Genomic DNA, 19,240 nt, shown 5'->3' on the forward strand with positions numbered 1-19,240 from the left:
ATAATGCCGGAGGGTTATGATAAAGGGACTATATATATTTAGTTTTGCATGTACTGACAGCAGCAAGTAAAATCCTGGAAAAATGAGAACACTCCACCAGATGAGGATATAATTCAGAAAATATTAAGACTGTGCAGAGATGGACAGACTGACTTTAAAAATAAAAGACAAAGAAGACACAGAATATTGCTTGATATGGAACAGATTTTATGAGAGGTTAGAGACAAGAGGTAGAAATTAGAGGAAGAAAGATTATTGCTATGTATGAATTAGATATAAAGATGGTTTATAATTATAAATATGCCAATATAATAAACAGAATTAGAAATAAGTGAATATAAAGAGAAATTTAGCCAAAACTATTCTGTTACATTATTACTATTGTTACCAGTGTATGTGTTAATATTTCTTTGTTTTTCTTTTGTAAATGATATAGCCTGACAATACACTGTATTCAAAATGTTTATGTGTGTGCGTGAGAGAGAGAGTGTGTAAAGAAACAGACATTCTGCGAACTCTGGAACTAAAATAATTAAATAATTTTGTTCTACTAAGCTTATATATTTGGCCATCCCTGCTCCCTCTAAGGGCCCTAATTCGTGTATTTGCTACGGCCACTTTTTTGGGGCTCAAGGCATCTTCCAGCGTGCCAATAAGTCCCAATGACCCTGCAAGGCCACCAGGGGGCAGTAGGACGCCTTAGCCAGGTTCTCCAATAACTCTTGCTTGGCGGCTCCAGGAAGGAATGGGGAACTTAACTTGCCCACCCTTTTACAAGCATTAATCCCCCCCCAAGGGAATTCATTGCTTGTTTGTCTGTCACCACTGGGAGACGCTTCCGCCAGGCGCTGCCCGAGCTGAGCTGCAGCTCACCCGCTGCTGGTTTTGCAAGGAGGCACTTTCAGTATCGCTCAGAAGCGCCTTCCTGCCTGCCTCTCGTAATGATGCGAGAAGAGACAGGAAACGGGAGAGCGTGCTTGAGCTGCCTTCGGCCCGTGACCGCAATACCCGGGTGGGGTCAGGCCGCCAATTCAGGTGGGTGGGTGAGTTTTTAAGCTGGCACATTATCTAGCTCGACTTTTTTTCCCCCCCCAACCGAGGGGTGATTAGGATAGCAGCGTTAGTTATTGTCATTGCACCTCGTACGACGAAATTAAATACCATCTTCAGCGTGCATTATAACTATAAAAATACAAACACACATCCTTTACATTCTATATTAATTGAAATCGAAAACCCGATATTGCATTCATATTGCACTATAGAATTCAATATAGTTACTGCCTTGGGATAGCAGCTGTTTTTCAGCCTATTTATCCTTATTGCCCGGTACCATCTGCCAGATGGTAATAGTTCAAAAAAGAAATGGGGGGGGGGGACCCAGGATGAGCTGGATCCCTTAAAGGTGTTTTGAGCTTTCTTAAGGAAGCGGGAACTATAAAGGTTTTTGGTGTTTTTTTTGCATTTATATCCCGCCCTCCTCCGAAGACTCAGGGCGGCTTACACTATGTCAAGCAATAGTCTTCATCCATTTGTATATTATATACAAAGTCAACTTATTGCCCCCAACAATCTGGGTCCTCATTTTACCTACCTTATAAAGGATGGAAGGCTGAGTCAACCTTGGGCCTGGTGGGACTTGAACCTGCAGTAATTGCAGGCAGCTGCTGTTAATAACAGACTGCATTAGTCTGTTGAGCCACCAGAGGCCCTGGTGTTTTCTCTTTGGAAGAAAGTTCTTCCAAAGAGGGGAGAAGGCAACCAATGATCCTCTGGGCAATGACATTAACCAGGGGTGAAATCCAGCAGGTTCTGGAGAACCGGTAGCAGAATTTTTGAGCAGTTCGGAGAATCAGCAAATGCTGCTTCTGGCTGGTCCCAGAATGGGGTGGGAATGGAGATTTTGCAGTACCCTTCCGCTGCCATGCCCACCAAGCCACGCCCACAGAACCAGTAGTAAAAAAATTTGGATTTCACCACTGACGTTAACCCTCTAAAGAGCTGTCCTATCTGCCCCTGCGCAATTAGCAAACCACACCCAGGTGCAGTAAGTTAGGATAGTTAAATATAACTATAACTTATAGTTATAAAAGTTATAGGTTATAAGTTCTTATCTAACTATAACTTAGTTAAGCTAACTAACTAACTATAATTATCTAGCTCAACCTTTTTTCCAACCAAGAGGTGATAGGATAGCAGTGTTCCAATATCTCAGGGGCTGCCCCAAAGAAGAGGGAGTCAAGCTATTCTCTAAAGCACCTGAAGGAAGGACAAGAACCAACGGATGGACGCTAATCAAGGAGAGAAGCAACCCGAAATTAAGGAGAAACTTCCTAATGGTCAGGACAATTAACCAGTGGAACCACTTGCCACCAGAAGTTGTGGGTACTCCATCACTTGAGGCTTTTTAAGAAGAGATCGGACAAGCGATTTGTTGGAAGCAGTATAGAATTTCCTGCTTGAGCAGGGGGTTTGACTAGACGATCTCCAAGGTCCCGTCCAATTCTGTTACTTCGTTATCCTATTCTCCAAATCACCCGAAGGCAGGACAAAAAGCAACATACGGAAATGTTGACAAGAAGCAACATATGGAACTAATCAAGGAGAGAAGCAACCTGGAGAAACTCTCTAACCGCAAGGAATAGAATAACAGAGTTGGAAGGGACCTTTGAGGTCTTCTAGTCCAACCCCCTGCTTAGGCAGGAAACCCCTATACCATTAAGGACAATTAACCAGGGGAACCGCTTGCCTCCAGTACTTGTGGATGCGGCAACACTGGAAGTTTTTAAAAAAATGTTGGACAAACATTTGTCTGAAACGGTACAGGGTTTCCTGCTTGAGCAGGGGGTCGGACTAGAAGACCTCCGAAGTCCCTTCACAATTCTGTTATTCTGAGAGACCCAGGGGGTGGTCCCTCACCCCCGGGTTCTCCTTGGCTCACCTCCACGAGTTGCATGAGGTTTTCGAAGTAGACCTCTTCGTCGATGCTCAGCTTGCTGGAGGAATAGATGATACGGTAATGCTCCACCTTCCCTTCGCAGCTGACACAGAGGGTGTAGTCGCCCGGGTAGTTGGTACTCTCGCGCACGAGGAAGAGGCCCGTCTCCGGAGGATACAGCAAACGCTCCGCTTGTTCTCGCGTGATCTTCCCATGGAACCAGCTGAGGGGGGGGGGGAGAGGGGCAAGAAACCAAGAGGGCAGTCAGAACGTCCCGACGCTGACCTCCATGAGGACTAGAAACTTGGAATGAGGAATGATTCCTCATGAATGAGCTACCTCTGGGGCTAGGCCAACTCCCTGACCTCCGGACCTTTAAGCGCGAGCTTAAGACTCTCTTATTCCATCGTGCAGGGTTGGCCTAATCGCATTTTTAACGTGGGTGGTTTTATTAGGGTTTATTTTACATTTTATTAGTTTTAAATTATTGGGCCAGTTTTGAATTAGATTTTTAATAATGTTCTTAACGTTTGTTTTCTGTGCGATTTTATCTTGGCTGTAAACCGCCCTGAGTCTTCGGAGAAGGGCGGTATAGAAATGTGATAAATAAATAAATAAAATAAATAAGTTCCACCAGAAACTGGCAAAACGGGACCGGTGTTTTCTATCTATATGGGGAGGGGGGGGATGACCAAAAATGAGTCAAAATAAAAGCAAAGGCCGCTGTGTGGCTTGCACGGTTACCATTTATTTACCTTTGATGTCTAATTTCCGGCGGAGCGCTCGGATTTGGCCAAGAGAGGCTATAAAACAGCGGGTGAGAGGTAAACTTACGGCATGAGGCTCAACTTGATTCCAGGTTTCACCCCTTCGCGCTTCTGAACGTAGTTGGCCGGGATGATCCCCTCGCGGCCGACTTTGTTTTTGGCTTTGTACCAGTTGGGGTCCTGGAAGAGGGGAAAACCATGGTTAGCAAGAACCCCAGACTCCCGAAAGGGGTTTGTGGGTCGTCAAGAAAGCCAAGTAGCTTACATTTGACCCAGTAGCTTACATTTAAAAGGAAGGCTGAATAATGTTCATGGTTAATTAAATTGCTTTCCTCTCTCTGGAGAAAGAGAGAAAAAGAGAGACAGAGAGACAGAGAGAGAGAGAAGCCACTGAGGGACACGTTTCAACTCGGCTTTGACTTCTACGATGTTTCCAGCCAAGGATCTTCCAGACCAGCGGTCAGCAACTGGAGGTCCGTGGACCACTGATGGTCCGCGAGAAAATTTTGGTGGTCCGCAGAAAAATTATTTGCATTTTTTATATTGCACTAAATCGGGATTCCTCAAGCTACAGCCCCTGGGCTGGATGTGTGCAATGAATGTTTGTGTTGCTGCAGAGAGTCTCCCCCTTCGTGGTCTTTTTGTGGGGGTCGGAGGGGGGCAGAAATTCCAACTTGGGGTCTGCTTCAGCCTCCTGGTGCAAGGCTTTAGGCAAAGGCTGGAGGGAAGAGCCGCTGATGGCAAAGAGCCGGAGGACCTTGTTCCAGTGGGACTGCATCATGGCCTGGAACTGGCTGACCATCTCAGCCCGCTGAGCCTCCAGGCGCTTGTACCTGGCCTTGCACTCCTACAGGTCTTCCCTCTGCTTGGAAAGCCTATGCTCCTAGTCCTCAGTGAGGTGCTTTTGCTGAGCCTCCTTCTCGGTCAGATCCAGTTTGAATTGAGCTGTTTTGTCAACTCTTTCTCGTGGTGGCTGCTCAGCTCCAACAACTGCTTCCTGGTGGGGCCCTAAGGAACTCGGGTAGGCAGGCGAGGAGTGGCTGGGAGGGGAGGGGCGAGGCGAGTAGAGGCCGGCGAGGCGCCCCTTGACGCGAGTGACATCGAGTTGTCCACACCCACCCAGTCACATGACTACCTAGCCACGCCCACCCAGCCAGTCATTAGGCAGGTCATCTTAGTGGTCCGCGGGATTTAAAATTATGAATTTAGTGGTCCCTGAGGTCCGAAAGGTTGGGGACCCTTGTTCTAGAAGATGTGTGCTCTGGATCAACCCATCCCTCCCCAAGACATTTCGGGGGGGGTGGGGAGAAACACCCTCCTTCCCAGCTTCATCTCTGAGAGAGAAATCCATTCAACATGCATGACAACCACTATGCAGTTTCTCAAGAGGCAAAAACTGGAGCCAGGATTATCACCTGGAACATCTCGAGATGTTCCATTTCCCAGCTGCGCCAGGCTCCTGAAGCCCCATCCAGGAAGATTTGCAAGGCAGCTAAAGGTTAAGAGCATTCTCTTCCTCCATGATGAACTCAATAAGATGACTCATTAAAAGCTTATCATACATTAGCATGGGGAGAAATGTGATTTGCTTTGCATCTGGCCAGCTTTTTCTTCCCTTAATATCTCCTGTCGCCATCGCGGCTTAATTGTAATGCGTGAAGAGCAAGGCGGTGAAGGGGATACTGGCTGGGAAGATGTGAGAGAAGGGAGGATGACGCAAGCCTTTTAATTAAATATACAGATCTAGAATCGGATTCTCAAAGGGTTGTCGTCAAAGAATAGAGCTAGCCCGTCTTCTGAATTCGAGAAGCTCCATCATGGAAGGTGGGCAAGGCAAGACTGGACACCCATTTGATTATACAGATTAACAGAGCTGGAAGGGACCTTGGAGGTCATCTAGTCCAACCCCCACCCCCGTCCAAGCAGACCCTACCCCAGTGATGGCTAACCTTTTTGCCATCGCGTGCCAAGCGGCAGGGCGGGGGGAGGGGTGTCATGCGGGCGTGTGCCCACACCAATAATTCTATGCGTCCCACCCCCATGCATGCACAGGCGACCCCCGTTCCTGGCACATGATGGCCCAGTAGGCCCGTTTTTCTCTCTCGCCTGGCTCCAGAGCCTCTCTATGAGTCTGGGGAGGGCAAAAACAGCCTTCCTAACACACACACCCGGATGCCAAAAGTGGTCCATTTTCCAACTTCCGGTTGGACAGGAAGTGACGGTTTTTACTGTCTCCAGCCTCCAGAGACTCCTAGAGAGGCTGGGGACAGCAAACAAATAGGAAAACAGGCGGTTTTTGGTGTCCAGAGGGCCTGGGGGGATGGGGAAGGCCGTTTTCACTTTCCCCAGACTCATACAGAGGCTCTGGAGCCAGATGAGAGAAAAACGGGCCTTTCCAACCACGCCCCAGGCCCTCCGAAGGCAGGAAACAGCCTGTTTCCCTACTTCTGGTGGGCCCAAAAGACCCAAAAATCAGCTGGGCGGAGCGCACATGAGCACCAGAGCTGATCTCTCATGCCCACTGATATGGCTACAGGGAGAGAGAGAGATGAGAGAGTGAAGATAGAGAGAGAAGATAGATGAGAGAGAGAGAAGAAAGAGAGAGCAAGGAGAGTGATAAGAGAGAGGATAGATGAGAGAGAGAAGAGAGAGAAGATAGATGAAAGAGAATAGAATAGAATAGAATAGAATAGAATAGAATAGAATAGAATAGAATAGAATAGAATATTTTAATTTATAGACCGCCCTTCTCCCGAAGGACTCAGGGCGGTGTACAGCCAGGATAAAATACAAGAAAAAACAACACATACAAAGCTAAAAACAACCCTTAAAAAACCTATTCACTATGGCTACTTTAGATAAAATATTTCCCTATAAAATTTACAAAAAATTTAAAACCCATAAAATCAATTTGATAATTTTAAAATTTAAGCGAGTCCAGCAAGACGAAATAAGTAGGTTTTAAGTTCGCGGCGGAAGGTCCTAAGGTCAGGTAGTTGTCGAAGTCCAGGGGGAAGCTCGTTCCACAGGGTAGGAACCCCCACAGAGAAGGCCCTCCCCCTGGGGGCCGCCAGTCGACATTGCTTGGCTGACGGCACCCTGAGGAGCCCCTCTCTGTGAGAGCGCACCGGTCGTTGGGAGATAGACGTTGAAAGAGAAGAGAGAGAGAGAGAGAGAGAGAGAGACAGAGAAAGAAGATAGATGAGAGAGGTAAGAGAGAGAGAGAGAGAGAAAGTAGAGTGATAACAGAGAGGGAGAGAGAGAGAGAGAGAAACATACAGACGTTGTCATTGTAAATTGGAGCAAACTGCCCCTTTTAGCAGTCTGTAAAAAACCAGGACAACATCATGAAGCTACACACCCCGTGACTTTATCACACAACAAAAACGGTGCTGTCTCTGGCCCAATGACACCTTAAGCCACCTGTGGCCCTTTGGGGGCAGGTACCCGATGTCATCATGACACCCCAGTGCAAACACCAAGACCTCAAGAGCCAAGTTCGGCATCAGTTCGGCATCGGCGAGCAAGCAGCGGTTTGGGCGTTCGCGGTGGCCTGGTTGCACACTCAATATCCCGTCTGCCCGTCACCGTGGCTGGCGGCAGACGTCTGTGAGCAGACGGTTGGGCCTGGCGCCGGAGAGAGGATGGTTGGTTACCTTGGTGACTGAGATGATGGTGAGGACGTCTCCTTTGCTGAAGGGGAGATCTTGATCAGCTGTGCCGTGAAAATTATATTTGGCGATACATTCGGTGTCGGAAGGCCAGACAGCCTTAGAGGAAAGAACAAGGATATTGTTAACATTTGGATCCAACGTCAAGAGAAAGCATAAAATTACCACACGTGGTGGACGTGCAAAAAAAGCAAAGGAATTTCGGGGAGGGATTCGGATGTGGTTAGAAAAAAATGGTTGGACAAAGATTAGAATTTAAACCAGAATTATTTCTGTTAGGTATCGTAAGGGAGGGCTATAGCAGGGGTCTCCAACCTTGGTCCCTTTAAGACCTGTTGTTGTGTCTTGCCCGCTCTCACCGCAGCCGGGGTCTGCTTATCTGCTTCCGAACGCTGAAGAATGTCCTCCCGGCCCCAGCTCTGGCTCCATGCCCAGACAGGCTGAGGAGGGGGCACCTCCCGGTCCCAGCCCTGGCTCCATGCCCAAGCAGGCTGCAGAGGAGGAAGCACCCCCCGGCCCCAGCCCTGGCTCCATGCCCAGGCAAACGGAGCAGCTAGACCCCTCCCCCTCCTCCACAGCATGTGAGCCTGAGGAAAGTTTATTTCCAACAGCTGCTGATTGGTGTGACCCTCGCATCAGAAGACTGGATAGGCGGAGGCAACAGAAGGAAGGGAGGGGCAGGTCTTAATGAGTGCTGAGTCATGGAGCCACACCCCATGGCCTATATAAAGGATCTGCTTTCTGGCAGTCTCTGAGTCAGGCAAAGTCGAACTTATCTTGCTGAAGTCACTTACTGGTCTCCTGCCTGCTCTGAGGACTTTGCTAGGACTTTGGGCAGAGCTGCAGAGGCAAGCCTGATTCGGATTTCCCTGACCTGGCCGTCAGCGGAGGAGTGGGACATGACACTTGTGGACTTCAACTCCCAGAGTTCCTCAGCCAGCTTTGCTGGCTGAGGGACTCTGGGAGTTGAAGTCCACAAGTCTTAAAGGGACCAAGGTTGGAGACCCCTGCTCTAGACCTCAGCTTTGCTGGCTGAGGGACTCTGGGAGTTGAAGTCCACAAGTCTTAAAGGGACCAAGGTTGGAGACCCCTGCTCTAGACCTCAGCTTTGCTGGCTGAGGGACTCTGGGAGTTGAAGTCCACAAGTCTTAAAGGGACCAAGGTTGGAGACCCCTGCTCTAGACCTCAGCTTTGCTGGCTGAGGGACTCTGGGAGTTGAAGTCCACAAGTCTTAAAGGGACCAAGGTTGGAGACCCCTGGGCTATAGTAAAAGGTCAACATATTTAATACTACACACTATAGTGGCAGAGAGAATAGTATACGCCCAACAAGGGAAAAGTGAAAAAATATACCTTCAGAAAGGGAGATGATAAGGAAAATATTGGTTTGCGCAGAAATGGACAAATTGACGTTAGAATTAACAAACAAAAACAAAGGAGAGACAGAATATCATGATAATATGGAACAGATTTTACCAGTGGTTTGAATTAGGAGGTGGGAGTTGGAAGAGGAAATAATCAGGATTTGTAGACCCGAAATATGATATAATATATGGAAATATAAATGAGTACACTGGGCAGAATAACTGCATATAATCAGTAATGTACAAAGAGTATATTATGATGTATGTTTTAAATTTTAGTGTGTATGGCGGAGATAACGCCAGGATGGTCGCACCGTGTCCAATATTTTAATAAGAAATGAATAACAAAAAATAATAATAATAAAAGAGAAAGCATAAAAAAAAAACTGCATACGAAGGTCTTCCTAGCCAGGAAGTCCTTGATTTATGACCGTTTGACTTTTCGAATTCACAACAGATGTCTCCAAGGACTACTTACGATCCAGATTGGAAAATTCTGAGTCAACTGTCCCACCCCCTCCCCTCGTGGTCACATGAATGTATTTGTGGGGGCTTGGCAATCTAACCACATTTAGGGATGTCTGCAGAATCTGGCCATTAAAAGGAAAGATAAAGGTTCCCCTCGCACGTACGTGCTAGTCGTTCCCAACTCTAGGGGGTGGTGCTCATCTCCGTTTCAAAGCCGAAGATCCAGCGCTGTCCGAAGATGTCTCCATGGTCATGTGGCCGGCATGACTCAACACCAAAGGCACACAGAACGCTGTTCTCTTCCCACCAAAGGTGGTCCCTATTTTTCTACTTGCATTTTTTACGTGCTTTTGAAACTGCTAGGTTGGCAGAAGCTGGGACAAGTAACGGGAGCTCACCCCATTACACGGCAGCACTAGGGATTCGAACCGCTGAGCTGCTGACCTTTCAATCGACAAGCTCAACGTCCTAGCCCGTGACCACAATTTGAGACTTATTTGCTGTGTTGACTTCTGGTGTTTTGGGTTGTTTTGGGGGGGGCGGCGAAACCAGCCGTTTGGTATCAGGGGTTCACTTAATGACCGTCACCAAAAAAAGTCATCGAAACAAGCGTGACCTGCTTAATGACTGCCACGATTTACGACTGTCATTTTGGGCTCAATTACGGCTGTCAGTTGAGGATTAAGTTGAGCAGTATTTTCTCAATTTGAAGACAGGCGGACTTCAACTCCCAGAACTCCTCAGTCAGCCACGCTCGCTGGGGAATTCTGGGAATTGAAATCCACCCGTCTTCAAGTTCCCAAACTTGAGACAGATTGCTACTTGGTACTTAATTGCCTATATTTTTAAACTGGGGGACTCCAACCTGTCTGGCAAGGAAATCACGTGATCTTTCACCGAGCTATAGTTCCTTCCCCTTTTTTTTTTTTTTTTTTGCTTTTAAAATAGCACATCTTCCGTATCAAAAAAATGTAAAAAAAAAAATTTTTTTAATTTTTTTTTTAAAAAAGGAGAACAGCCCCAGCAACGTAAAAATTGCTTTGGAGGCATAAACACGCAGGCATCAAAATGAGCTACAAGAATCAGAAAGCACTTATCTGAGGGCCGAATGCCATAAAAAAACACCCCTAAAAAACCCAGCACCAAAATTTGGGGGGGGGGGAATAGAGGGAATCCTCGACTTACGACCGCAATTGAGCCCCAAATTTATGCTGCTGAGTGAGACATTTGCTAAGTGAGTTTTGCTCCGCTTTACGGCCTTTCTGGCTACCATGGTTAAGAGAAGCACTGCGGTTGCTAAGTTAGTCACATGCTTGGATCTGGCATCCCCGTTGACTTTGCTCATCAGAAAGGTCACAAAAGGGGATCACGTGACCCCCAAGGACACCACGACCGTCGTAAGTATGAACCAGCTGCCAAGCATTCCAATTTTGATCACAACATGGGGAATGATGCCACGGTCGCCAGGGTCGCCTTATGACCCGAAACGGTCATAAGTCACTTTTTTCTAACGCTGTTGCCACTTCAAACGGTCAATAAATGAACCGTCCCTAAATGGGTCGGTCAAGGGCTACCTATATACTAACCGGGTTTCAACAACGGGTGAAATCTAAAAATTTCCCCTACTGGTTCTGTGGGCGTGGCTTAATTGGTGGGTGTGGCTTGGTGGTCAGGTGATCCAGTGGGCATGGCTTGGTGGTCAGGTAACTGAATGGACATGGCCAATAATAATAAATAATAAAAATAATAAAATATACAAAACTTGGGAACACACCGGTCTACCTTCTTTAAAAATAGAGGCACCGGTCTACTAATTGCCTTTTTTTGGGAGGCACCAGTCTACCTTCTTTAAAAATAGAGGCACCGGTCTACTAATTGCCTTTTTTTGGGAGCGCACCGGTCTACCTTCTTTAAAAATAGAGGCACCGGTCTACTAATTGCCTTTTTTTGGGAGCGCACCGGTCTACCTTCTTTAAAAATAGAGGCACCGGTCTACTAGCGCCTATAGCGCTGATCAGCTGTAGTGCGGCCCTTTGAAGTGCCCCGGCAGTCATTTAAGGCTGTTTGCAGCTATATCACCACCGAATGCTTCAGGGACAGAGAAGAGGAACAGCGAGGCATGGGCAGTGGGTGGAGGGTCAGGGATTTTTGCTACTGGTTCTCCAAACTACCCACCCCCATCGCTACCAGATCGCGCGATCCGGTCCGAATCGGGAGCATTTCACCCCTGGTTTCAACCAACTATTAGAAAGGATCCCAGAAAATGAGAGACATCAGATGACGGAAATTTTTTTTAAATGTCCAGGAAAAATCCTTTCTCCCCCCCCTCGCACACCCAAAACTGTGAACGTGTGAAGCTGAAATCGAAAGAAAATATAGGGTGCTATTTTCTCTCTTTTGTCTTGTTCCTTACCTGCATTCCTGACATTTTCTCGGGTGCTTCTGGGGACTGATTCTCATAAGGAGGACACGTCACTTGGTACCATGAGACCTAAGATGAGAAAGATCTTTTCAAGATCAGGTTTTGCAGAAACCGGGCACCTACCATCACCTGTGGCGGACATGCCCAAAAGCAAAAAAAAAAAAGAAAAAAAAAAGGGCAAAAATGCATAAGTGGTTAGAAAAAAACCGTTAAAACAGTTTATAGATTTTAAGCCAGGACTATTTTTGTTGGGCATAATACCAGAAAAATATGATAAAAGGGAATGTATATTTGATATTGCAGGTTTTAACAGCGGCAAGAATTGTATTTGCACAACACTGGAAAAGCGAGGAAACACCTACAGAAGAAGAGATAATTAAAAAAAATGGACTGGGCGGAAATGGGTAGATTAACACTGGAGATTAAAAAAAAGAAGAAGACACAGAAAATTTTCAAATTTGGGATTCGTTTTATCAATGGTTGGACAACAAGGGTAGAAATGAGGAATTTAAAAAGTATCACTACGGAAACGAATAGACTCAGACAGGAGGCTGTTCACTAAGCACATATTGAATGTAAAGAAAACGTGACAATCTCTGCGTCACATTACAAGAGGCCAACCTGAACACAACAAGGGAAGTTCGCCACACTTTTGTCAAGACAAAACCCCAAATGCACCTCTAAGCACACAACCGACATCCCCAAAAATATCTAAACAAGAACTGGGCTTACTTTCTGCTCTAATTTTAGTAAAATCAAGGATCACACCAACCATTTTTTCTCTCTTTTGAAAAACAGGGCGAAAGAACAGCTAGAGGTCACATTTTTTCTTCCTTCCTTCCTTCCTTTTTTCCTCCCTCCCTCTTCCTTTCTTCCTACCTTCCTACACTTTCTTTTTCTTTCTTTCCCTCCCTTTCTTTTTTCTTTCCTTCCTTTTCTTTTTCTTTCTTTTCCCTCCCTCCCTTTCTTTCCTTTCCTTTCTTCTTCATTCCTTTCCCTCCCTCTTTTCTTTCCTTCTTTCTTTCCCTGCTTCCCTCCCTCCCTTTCTTTCTTTCTCTCCATCCTTTTTTCTTTCTTTCCTTCCTTCTTTTTCCTTCATCCCTCTTTTTTTCTTTCCCTCCTTCCCTTTCTTTGTTTCTCTCCTTCCTTCCTTCCTTTCCTTCCTTTTTTCTTTCTTTCCTTCCTTTTTTCCTTCCTTTTTCTTTTTCCTTCATTCCTTTCCCTCCCTCTTTTCTTCCTTTCCTTCCCACCTTCCTTCCTTCTTTCTTTCTTTCCCTCCTCCCTTTCCTTCCTTCCTTTTGCCTTTTCTTCTCCCTCCCTCCCTCCCTCTCTTTCTTAAGAACCCTTTCCAAACATCCTTCAACATGTGTTTTAGCTTGAAAGCATCCAGACTGACGGATGGATGGACATCCTGGCAGGTCCATTAGTGTGCCATCGATTGTGGGGGTTGTGTTCAAAAAACAAAGGAGAGCAATTATTATTGAACAAACCTACCACAGTATGGATGTTCTGCCAGGATTGCTGGTAAGCCTCTCCTTGCTATATATAAGCAAAATATTTTTCTTTACAAATATTTTTCACCGCTTCAAAGGGCTGAAAACCCTTTTTTGGGGTCCACGGCTTCTCTTTCGCCACAAATGGGCGAATGGGCAGAAGGACAGTCTTAAGTAGTCCTCGACTTACGACCACCATGGAGCCCAACGTTTCTGTGGCTAAGCGAGACATTGGATCCGCGAAGCTTTGCCCCCCCCCATTTTACAACCTTGCTGGCCACAGTTGCTAAGTGAATCACGGCAGCGGCTTTAAGTTAGTAACAAGGATGTTAAAGTGAATCTTGGCTTCTCCGTGGTCTTTGCTGGTCAGGAGGTCACAAAAAGGGGGTCACGTGACCCCAGGACATCGCAACCGTCATAAATATGAAACCCGTTGCCAAGTGTCTGGATTCTGATCACGTGGCCATGGGGGTGCTGCGACGGTCGTAAGTGTGAAAAACGGTCGCAAGACGCGTTCTTCCGCGCCGTTGTACTTGGGACGGTCGTAAACAAATTGCTGTTAAGTGAAGGAGTAGCTACATGCAGACGATCAGACTAAACAAACGGAAACTCGTTCCTCTGAATCAAACTTAACATGGGAGATTCTACGCTCTTCTTTACGACGCGGCAGGCCCCCATGCCGGTTGGGTACAGCGGTGAAGGGGCTTTTCTAAGGCGTTGTTAAGTGAATCCCACGGCCATTAAGTGAATCCTGCGTCTCCCATTGACTTCGATTGCTGGGAAGGTCACCAATGGCGATGGCCTGCTGCAGGCTGGGGGAATTCTGGGAGTTGAAGTCCACCCAGTTGCCCAGGCTGGGAACCAGAGCCATGGCAGAGCTGGAACCCGGCGTCAGCCACGCTTGCCTTGCCCCCTCCCTCCCCCTGTGCTCAACCCTTGGCTGCCCCAATGGCAGCACCAGGAAGTGGGCTGGCCTCCCCGCTTTCCCCACAGCTCCCCGGAGACCCAACTTTTGCCCTGCAGGAGCTAAGTTTAGCAACTCCTAATTCCGATCTCACAGCGAAGCTCCAGCAGCTGCTCTTCGTAAGAACGAGAGTTGGAGGTTTTGACTTTGAGGGACTCCCGACAGAAAGCTTGGCTGGGCTAAACACAGAAGCAGGTTGGCAGAGAGATCTGGGATAAAGCCCACAAGCCCTTGCTCTGGGGCAGCAATGTGGGGCAAAGCATCCATCCATCATTTATATCTCCTTCCCTCCCTCCCTCCATCATCTATATCTCCCTCCTTCCCCATCCATTCATCATCTATATCTCCTTCCCTCCCTCCCCACCCACCCACCCATTCATCCCTACAATCCATCTACCCATCCATCTATATCTCCCTCCCTCCCCTCCCTCCCCATCAATCCATCCATCATCTATATCTCCCACCCTCCACATCCATCCATCCATCCATCCATCCATCATATCTCCCTCCCTCCCCAGCTATCCATCCACCATTATATCTCATTTCCTCTCTCTCCATCCATCCATCCATCATCTATATCTCCTCCTCCCCACCCACTCCTTCATCCCTACAATCCATCCATCTACCTATCCATCTATATCTCCTCCTTCCTCTCTCTCTCTCTCTCTCCATCCATCCATCATCTATCTCCTCCTCCTCCCCACCCACCCCCATCCCTACAATCCATCCATCTACCTATCCATCTATATCTCCTCCTTCCTCTCTCTCTCTCCATTCATCCATCCATCCATCCATCATATATCTCCTCCTCCTCCACATCCATCCATCCATCATCTATATCTCCTTCCCTGCCTCCCCACCCACCCATCCATCCCTACAATCCATCCATCCATCTATATCTCCCTCCCTCCCCCTCCCTCCCTTTCCATCCATCCATCCATCCATCCATCTATATCTCCCTCCCTCCCCATCCATCCATCCATCCATCCATCCATCCATCCATCCATCCATCATCTATATCTTTATATATCCACCTTTAAAGCGCTCCATGGCTTAGGGCCCGGGTACTTACGGGACCGCCTGCTGTTATCTTATGCCTCCCACCGACCCGTACGCTCACACAGAGAGGGTCTTCTCAGGGTGCCGTCCGCCAAACAATGTCGGTTGGCGGCCCCCAGGGGAAGGTCCTTCTCTGTTGGAGCACCTACCCTCTGGTACGAACTTCCCCCTGGTTTGCGTCAATTACCTGATCTTCGGACCTTTCGCCGTGAATTGAAAACATACTTGTTTATTCAAGCGGGACTGGCTTCATTTTTAATATTCTAAATTTTTAAATTTTTTAAATTTTAATAATTTTAACTGGTGTATTTTATTTATGGGTCAAATTTGACGGTTTTAATTTTCGGCCATTTATAGAATACGTTATTTTAACTATGGTTTTAATTTGTATATTGTTCTGTTTTAATCTGGCTGTACACCGCCCTGAGTCCTTCGGGAGAAGGGCGGTATAAAAATCTAAATAATAAGTAAATAAATAAATAAATAAATAAATATCTCCCTCCCTCCCTCCACGTCCATCGATCCATCCCATCCCATCAAACCGCTGGATTCTGAGGCCACAACCAGCCAACTTCCCAAGAGATTATCCTGGGTCCATCCAGGTTTTAAAAGCCTGCATTTCTATAGGAAAGTCCTCAACTTACAACAAGAATTGACCCCGGAATTCTGGTTTTAACTTCTGTTGGTCGTTAAGCAAGTCACCAAGGGACGACTTGCTGACTGGTTTTATGCCTTTTAGTTTGCACCGATCGGTAAGCCAAACTGGCAGTTGGTAAGCAAACCCCACGAGTGGTTCAACCGGGTTGTACATAACTCTTGAGGAGGTCTGTCGTAGCTTTGGTCAAGGACTACCTTTATGGAAGATCTTTGGAAAGCAAACAACACAAAAAATTGCATCTTGCTCTATAATTACTATTTTATGCTTGTGTGTACGCATGTATCGGTGTGGGTGTCTAGTTCTCTTTATTTCAGCTTCCTATGCCTTTTTTTAAATCCGTAATTTTAATATGTTCACTTTGTTCTCAACTCTGTCTTATCTTCGTTTGTATTTAACTGCATGCTTGTATACCACTTTTGATCTTTGCACTGTTCATTCCCAGAATCGCTTAGGTGAGATGAGCAGTGTACGAAATGTGATCAAACAAAATATTTTAACTAAGATGAATGGAAAAAAATAAGTGCAGAGGCCGGTTGGCTCAGTAGAAGAAGAAAAAAATATATTTTTTCCTTGAAAAAGTGTCAACACCCCTGTAGAACAGTGGTAATGAGCCCCTCCTAATATAAGAGGTGACTATTATTATTATTATCATCATCATCATCATCATCATCATCATTATTATTATTATTATTATTATTAATTGAATTTCTAGACCGCCCTTCTCCCAAAGGACTCAGGGCGGGTGTACAGCCAGGCTAAAAAACATACACAATATACAATTTAAAAAACTAAACTAAGAAACTTATTACACAATTGGCCGAGAAATTAAAATATTTAAAATCTAAAAACCCCAATTTAAAACATAAATAGAATTTAAAATTTAAAAACTAAACAGTTTAAAAAGCTTAAACTGTTTTTTAATATAAGAGGGACGCGGTGGCTCAGGGGCTAGGACGTTGAGCTTGTTGATCGAAAGGTCGGCAGCTCAGCGGTTCGAATCCCTAGTGCTGCCGTGTAACGGGGTGAGCTCCCGTTACTTGTCCCAGCTTCTGCCAACCTAGCAGTTTCAAAAGCAAGTAAAAAATGCAAGTAGAAAAAATAGGGACCACCTTTGGTGGGAAGGTAACAGCACCTTTGGCATTGAGTCATGCCGGCCACATGACCACGGAGACGTCTTCGGACAGCCCTGGCTCTTCAGCTTTGAAATGGAGATGAGCACCGCCCCCTAGAGTCAGGAACAACTCGCATGTATGTGCGAGGGGAACCTTTACCTTTACCTTTAATATAAGAAACAATTTGAGGGGGTTCCCCTATTACGGGCGATTTGTGGTTGTTAAATTTGTTTTCAATAAGAAATGTTTTTTTAATGATTCTTTTGCATAATCATTGTTTTTATATTAACATTTTATACTGTGTTTGATGGGGGGGGCATCTTTTTTTTTTAAAGCCCTATACGATGGCTAATTATTTCCTTTATAAAAATTGTAAAAAAAATAAATTAATTAAAATCTCAACTGCCAGGCTTTAAATCAGCCGTAAGCAACACAACTGCCACTAGATGGCAGCGATGGCAGAGAAACACTGGCATTTTGGGAGGGGAAGGTTCTCCTTGCTGACACCTAGTGGGTGTTTGGAACATTGCGACCCAATCTTAAAAAGAGCAGAGGAAGGCCGCAGAGGAACTTGTCAAAGCCCACTTGGTGAGGACCGCAGGTTTTCTCCTGCATCGGTCCATGGACAAAGGCTGGCTTTGTTTCCTCCGTCCAGAGAGCCCTGCAGATGGATGAGGTCATCCATCTCAGCTCGGGAGCAAAAAAAGGCGTAGGTGGCCATGCAAAGCTCAGCATAAATGTCAGCAAATGCTTGAAGTGGGCCCAGGGGCGGGGTGGAGAGCAGAGCCTTGATTGGCTCCCTTGGAGACAATTGACCCTCCTCCCAAAGCCCTCTTAGCACATCTAAAGTCAGTTAGTATTTATCCGACACCATGCTGGCTGAGGAATTCTGGGAGTTGAAGTCCACACGCTGCAAAGTTGCCGAGGTTGGAGCCCCCTGAGTCATTCCCATCACAACCTTATCCGTCTTGATAGTGACTGATAAAGTGCCGGGATCTGGTTGTTACCCAGGCAACTGTTTTTTTATGTGAAATGGGCAAAGCATGCTTCTAGACCTCAAGACAAGGAAAGAAGGTCTGAACGCCACACTCTCCGAAAAAGGTCATACTGAAGTGCTTTTCCATGAGGGTGGGTGGAAAGTGGTGGGTTTCACAAATTCTTACTACCGGTTCGCCCCGCCCGCTTCGCACACGTGCCTTTCGCACACGCACTTGGCCTTCTGTGCATGTGCCCAGCCTTGAAAACGTGGCTAAATAGGACAGCATTACGCCGGGATGGTGGGTCGGGTTGCCGCTAGCAGTTCGCTCGAACAATTACAAACCGGTTGAATACCACCCACAGTCGCCGCTAGGGGTTCGCTCGAACCAGTACAAACCGGCCGAATCCCACCTCTGGGGTAGACTATGCTCTCGTATTATGGGCCTCTTGCCAAGCAGCATCCTTCAGTGTTCAGTGTTCAGTGATCAGTGTTACTCAACCTTTGCAACTTTTAGGACATGTGGACTTCAGCTCCCAGAATCCCCCTGCTCCAGATGCTTTGGGACGGCCATTCCCAAGCATTCTCGGCACAGCACAATGGCATTTCGTCTTTATTCATCTGTCTGCCAGGTGAAACAGCTGGAGAAACAATGAGTCACTCAAAAGCCCAGGAGCCGACATTAAATCGTTAAGCAAATTAATATTTTAATGCTCATCTGTTGGATTGCCCTGAATCCTGGCCACCTACCTACTTCGTCCTGGACATTTTGAACCACAGTAATAAAACAGAAACAATAAACAGGGAAGAGAAGAACCTTCTTCTTGTTCTGACCGCAATTTTGAGGGAGGCGGGAAAGTAGAAGAACGGCTCTTGAGCTCATTTATAGCGCAGACTGGCAGCCACACAGACTGAGGTCTCCTGACCAAGCAGAGCGAAAATACCAAAGGAAAGACAATGCATAGATAAGGTAGCATTACAGGACTAAGAAGGTAGCAGCAGGCAAGAAAATAAACAAACAAATATGCCTGGTTTAGCTACAAATTTAGAACTAATAATTGTTATATTTTGTAGTGGGGGAAGAAGGCAGGCAGGCAGGAGAGGAAGGAAGAAGGGAGGCGAGGAAGAAAGGGAGATGGAGGGAAGGAAGGAAGGAAGGAAGGAAGGAAGGAAGGAGAGAAGGAAGAAAGAAAGAGGGAGGAAAGGAGGAAGGAAGGAGGGAGGGAGGGAAGAAAGAAGGAGAGAGGGAGGAAAGGAGAAAGATAGGAAGAAAGGAGGGAGGGAGGGAAGGAAGGAAGGAAGGAAGGAGGGAGGGAGGAGGAAGGAAGGAGGAGGGAGGGGAAGGAAGG

The 19,240-nt window shown here is 46.5% G+C and overlaps 1 protein-coding gene across 2 annotated transcripts in view; it reads right to left on the bottom strand.

Moving 5' to 3' along the window:
• CSK (C-terminal Src kinase) overlaps positions 1-19,240 on the bottom strand; it is a 56,409-nt gene that overhangs the window by 12,079 nt on the left and 25,090 nt on the right. For both annotated transcript variants that reach the window (XM_058156683.1, XM_058156682.1), the window contains exons 2-5: positions 11,621-11,698; positions 7,362-7,475; positions 3,773-3,885; positions 2,942-3,161 (exon numbers count right to left, since the gene is read on the bottom strand). In XM_058156683.1, coding sequence (XP_058012666.1) covers positions 2,942-3,161; positions 3,773-3,885; positions 7,362-7,475; positions 11,621-11,635 — 462 coding nt within the window. In that variant the 5' untranslated portion in view covers positions 11,636-11,698. The remainder of the gene's footprint in view (positions 1-2,941; positions 3,162-3,772; positions 3,886-7,361; positions 7,476-11,620; positions 11,699-19,240) is intronic.

The sequence above is a fragment of the Ahaetulla prasina genome, chromosome 13 (genome assembly GCF_028640845.1).
Source record: "Ahaetulla prasina isolate Xishuangbanna chromosome 13, ASM2864084v1, whole genome shotgun sequence".
Lineage (NCBI taxonomy): Eukaryota > Metazoa > Chordata > Lepidosauria > Squamata > Colubridae > Ahaetulla > Ahaetulla prasina.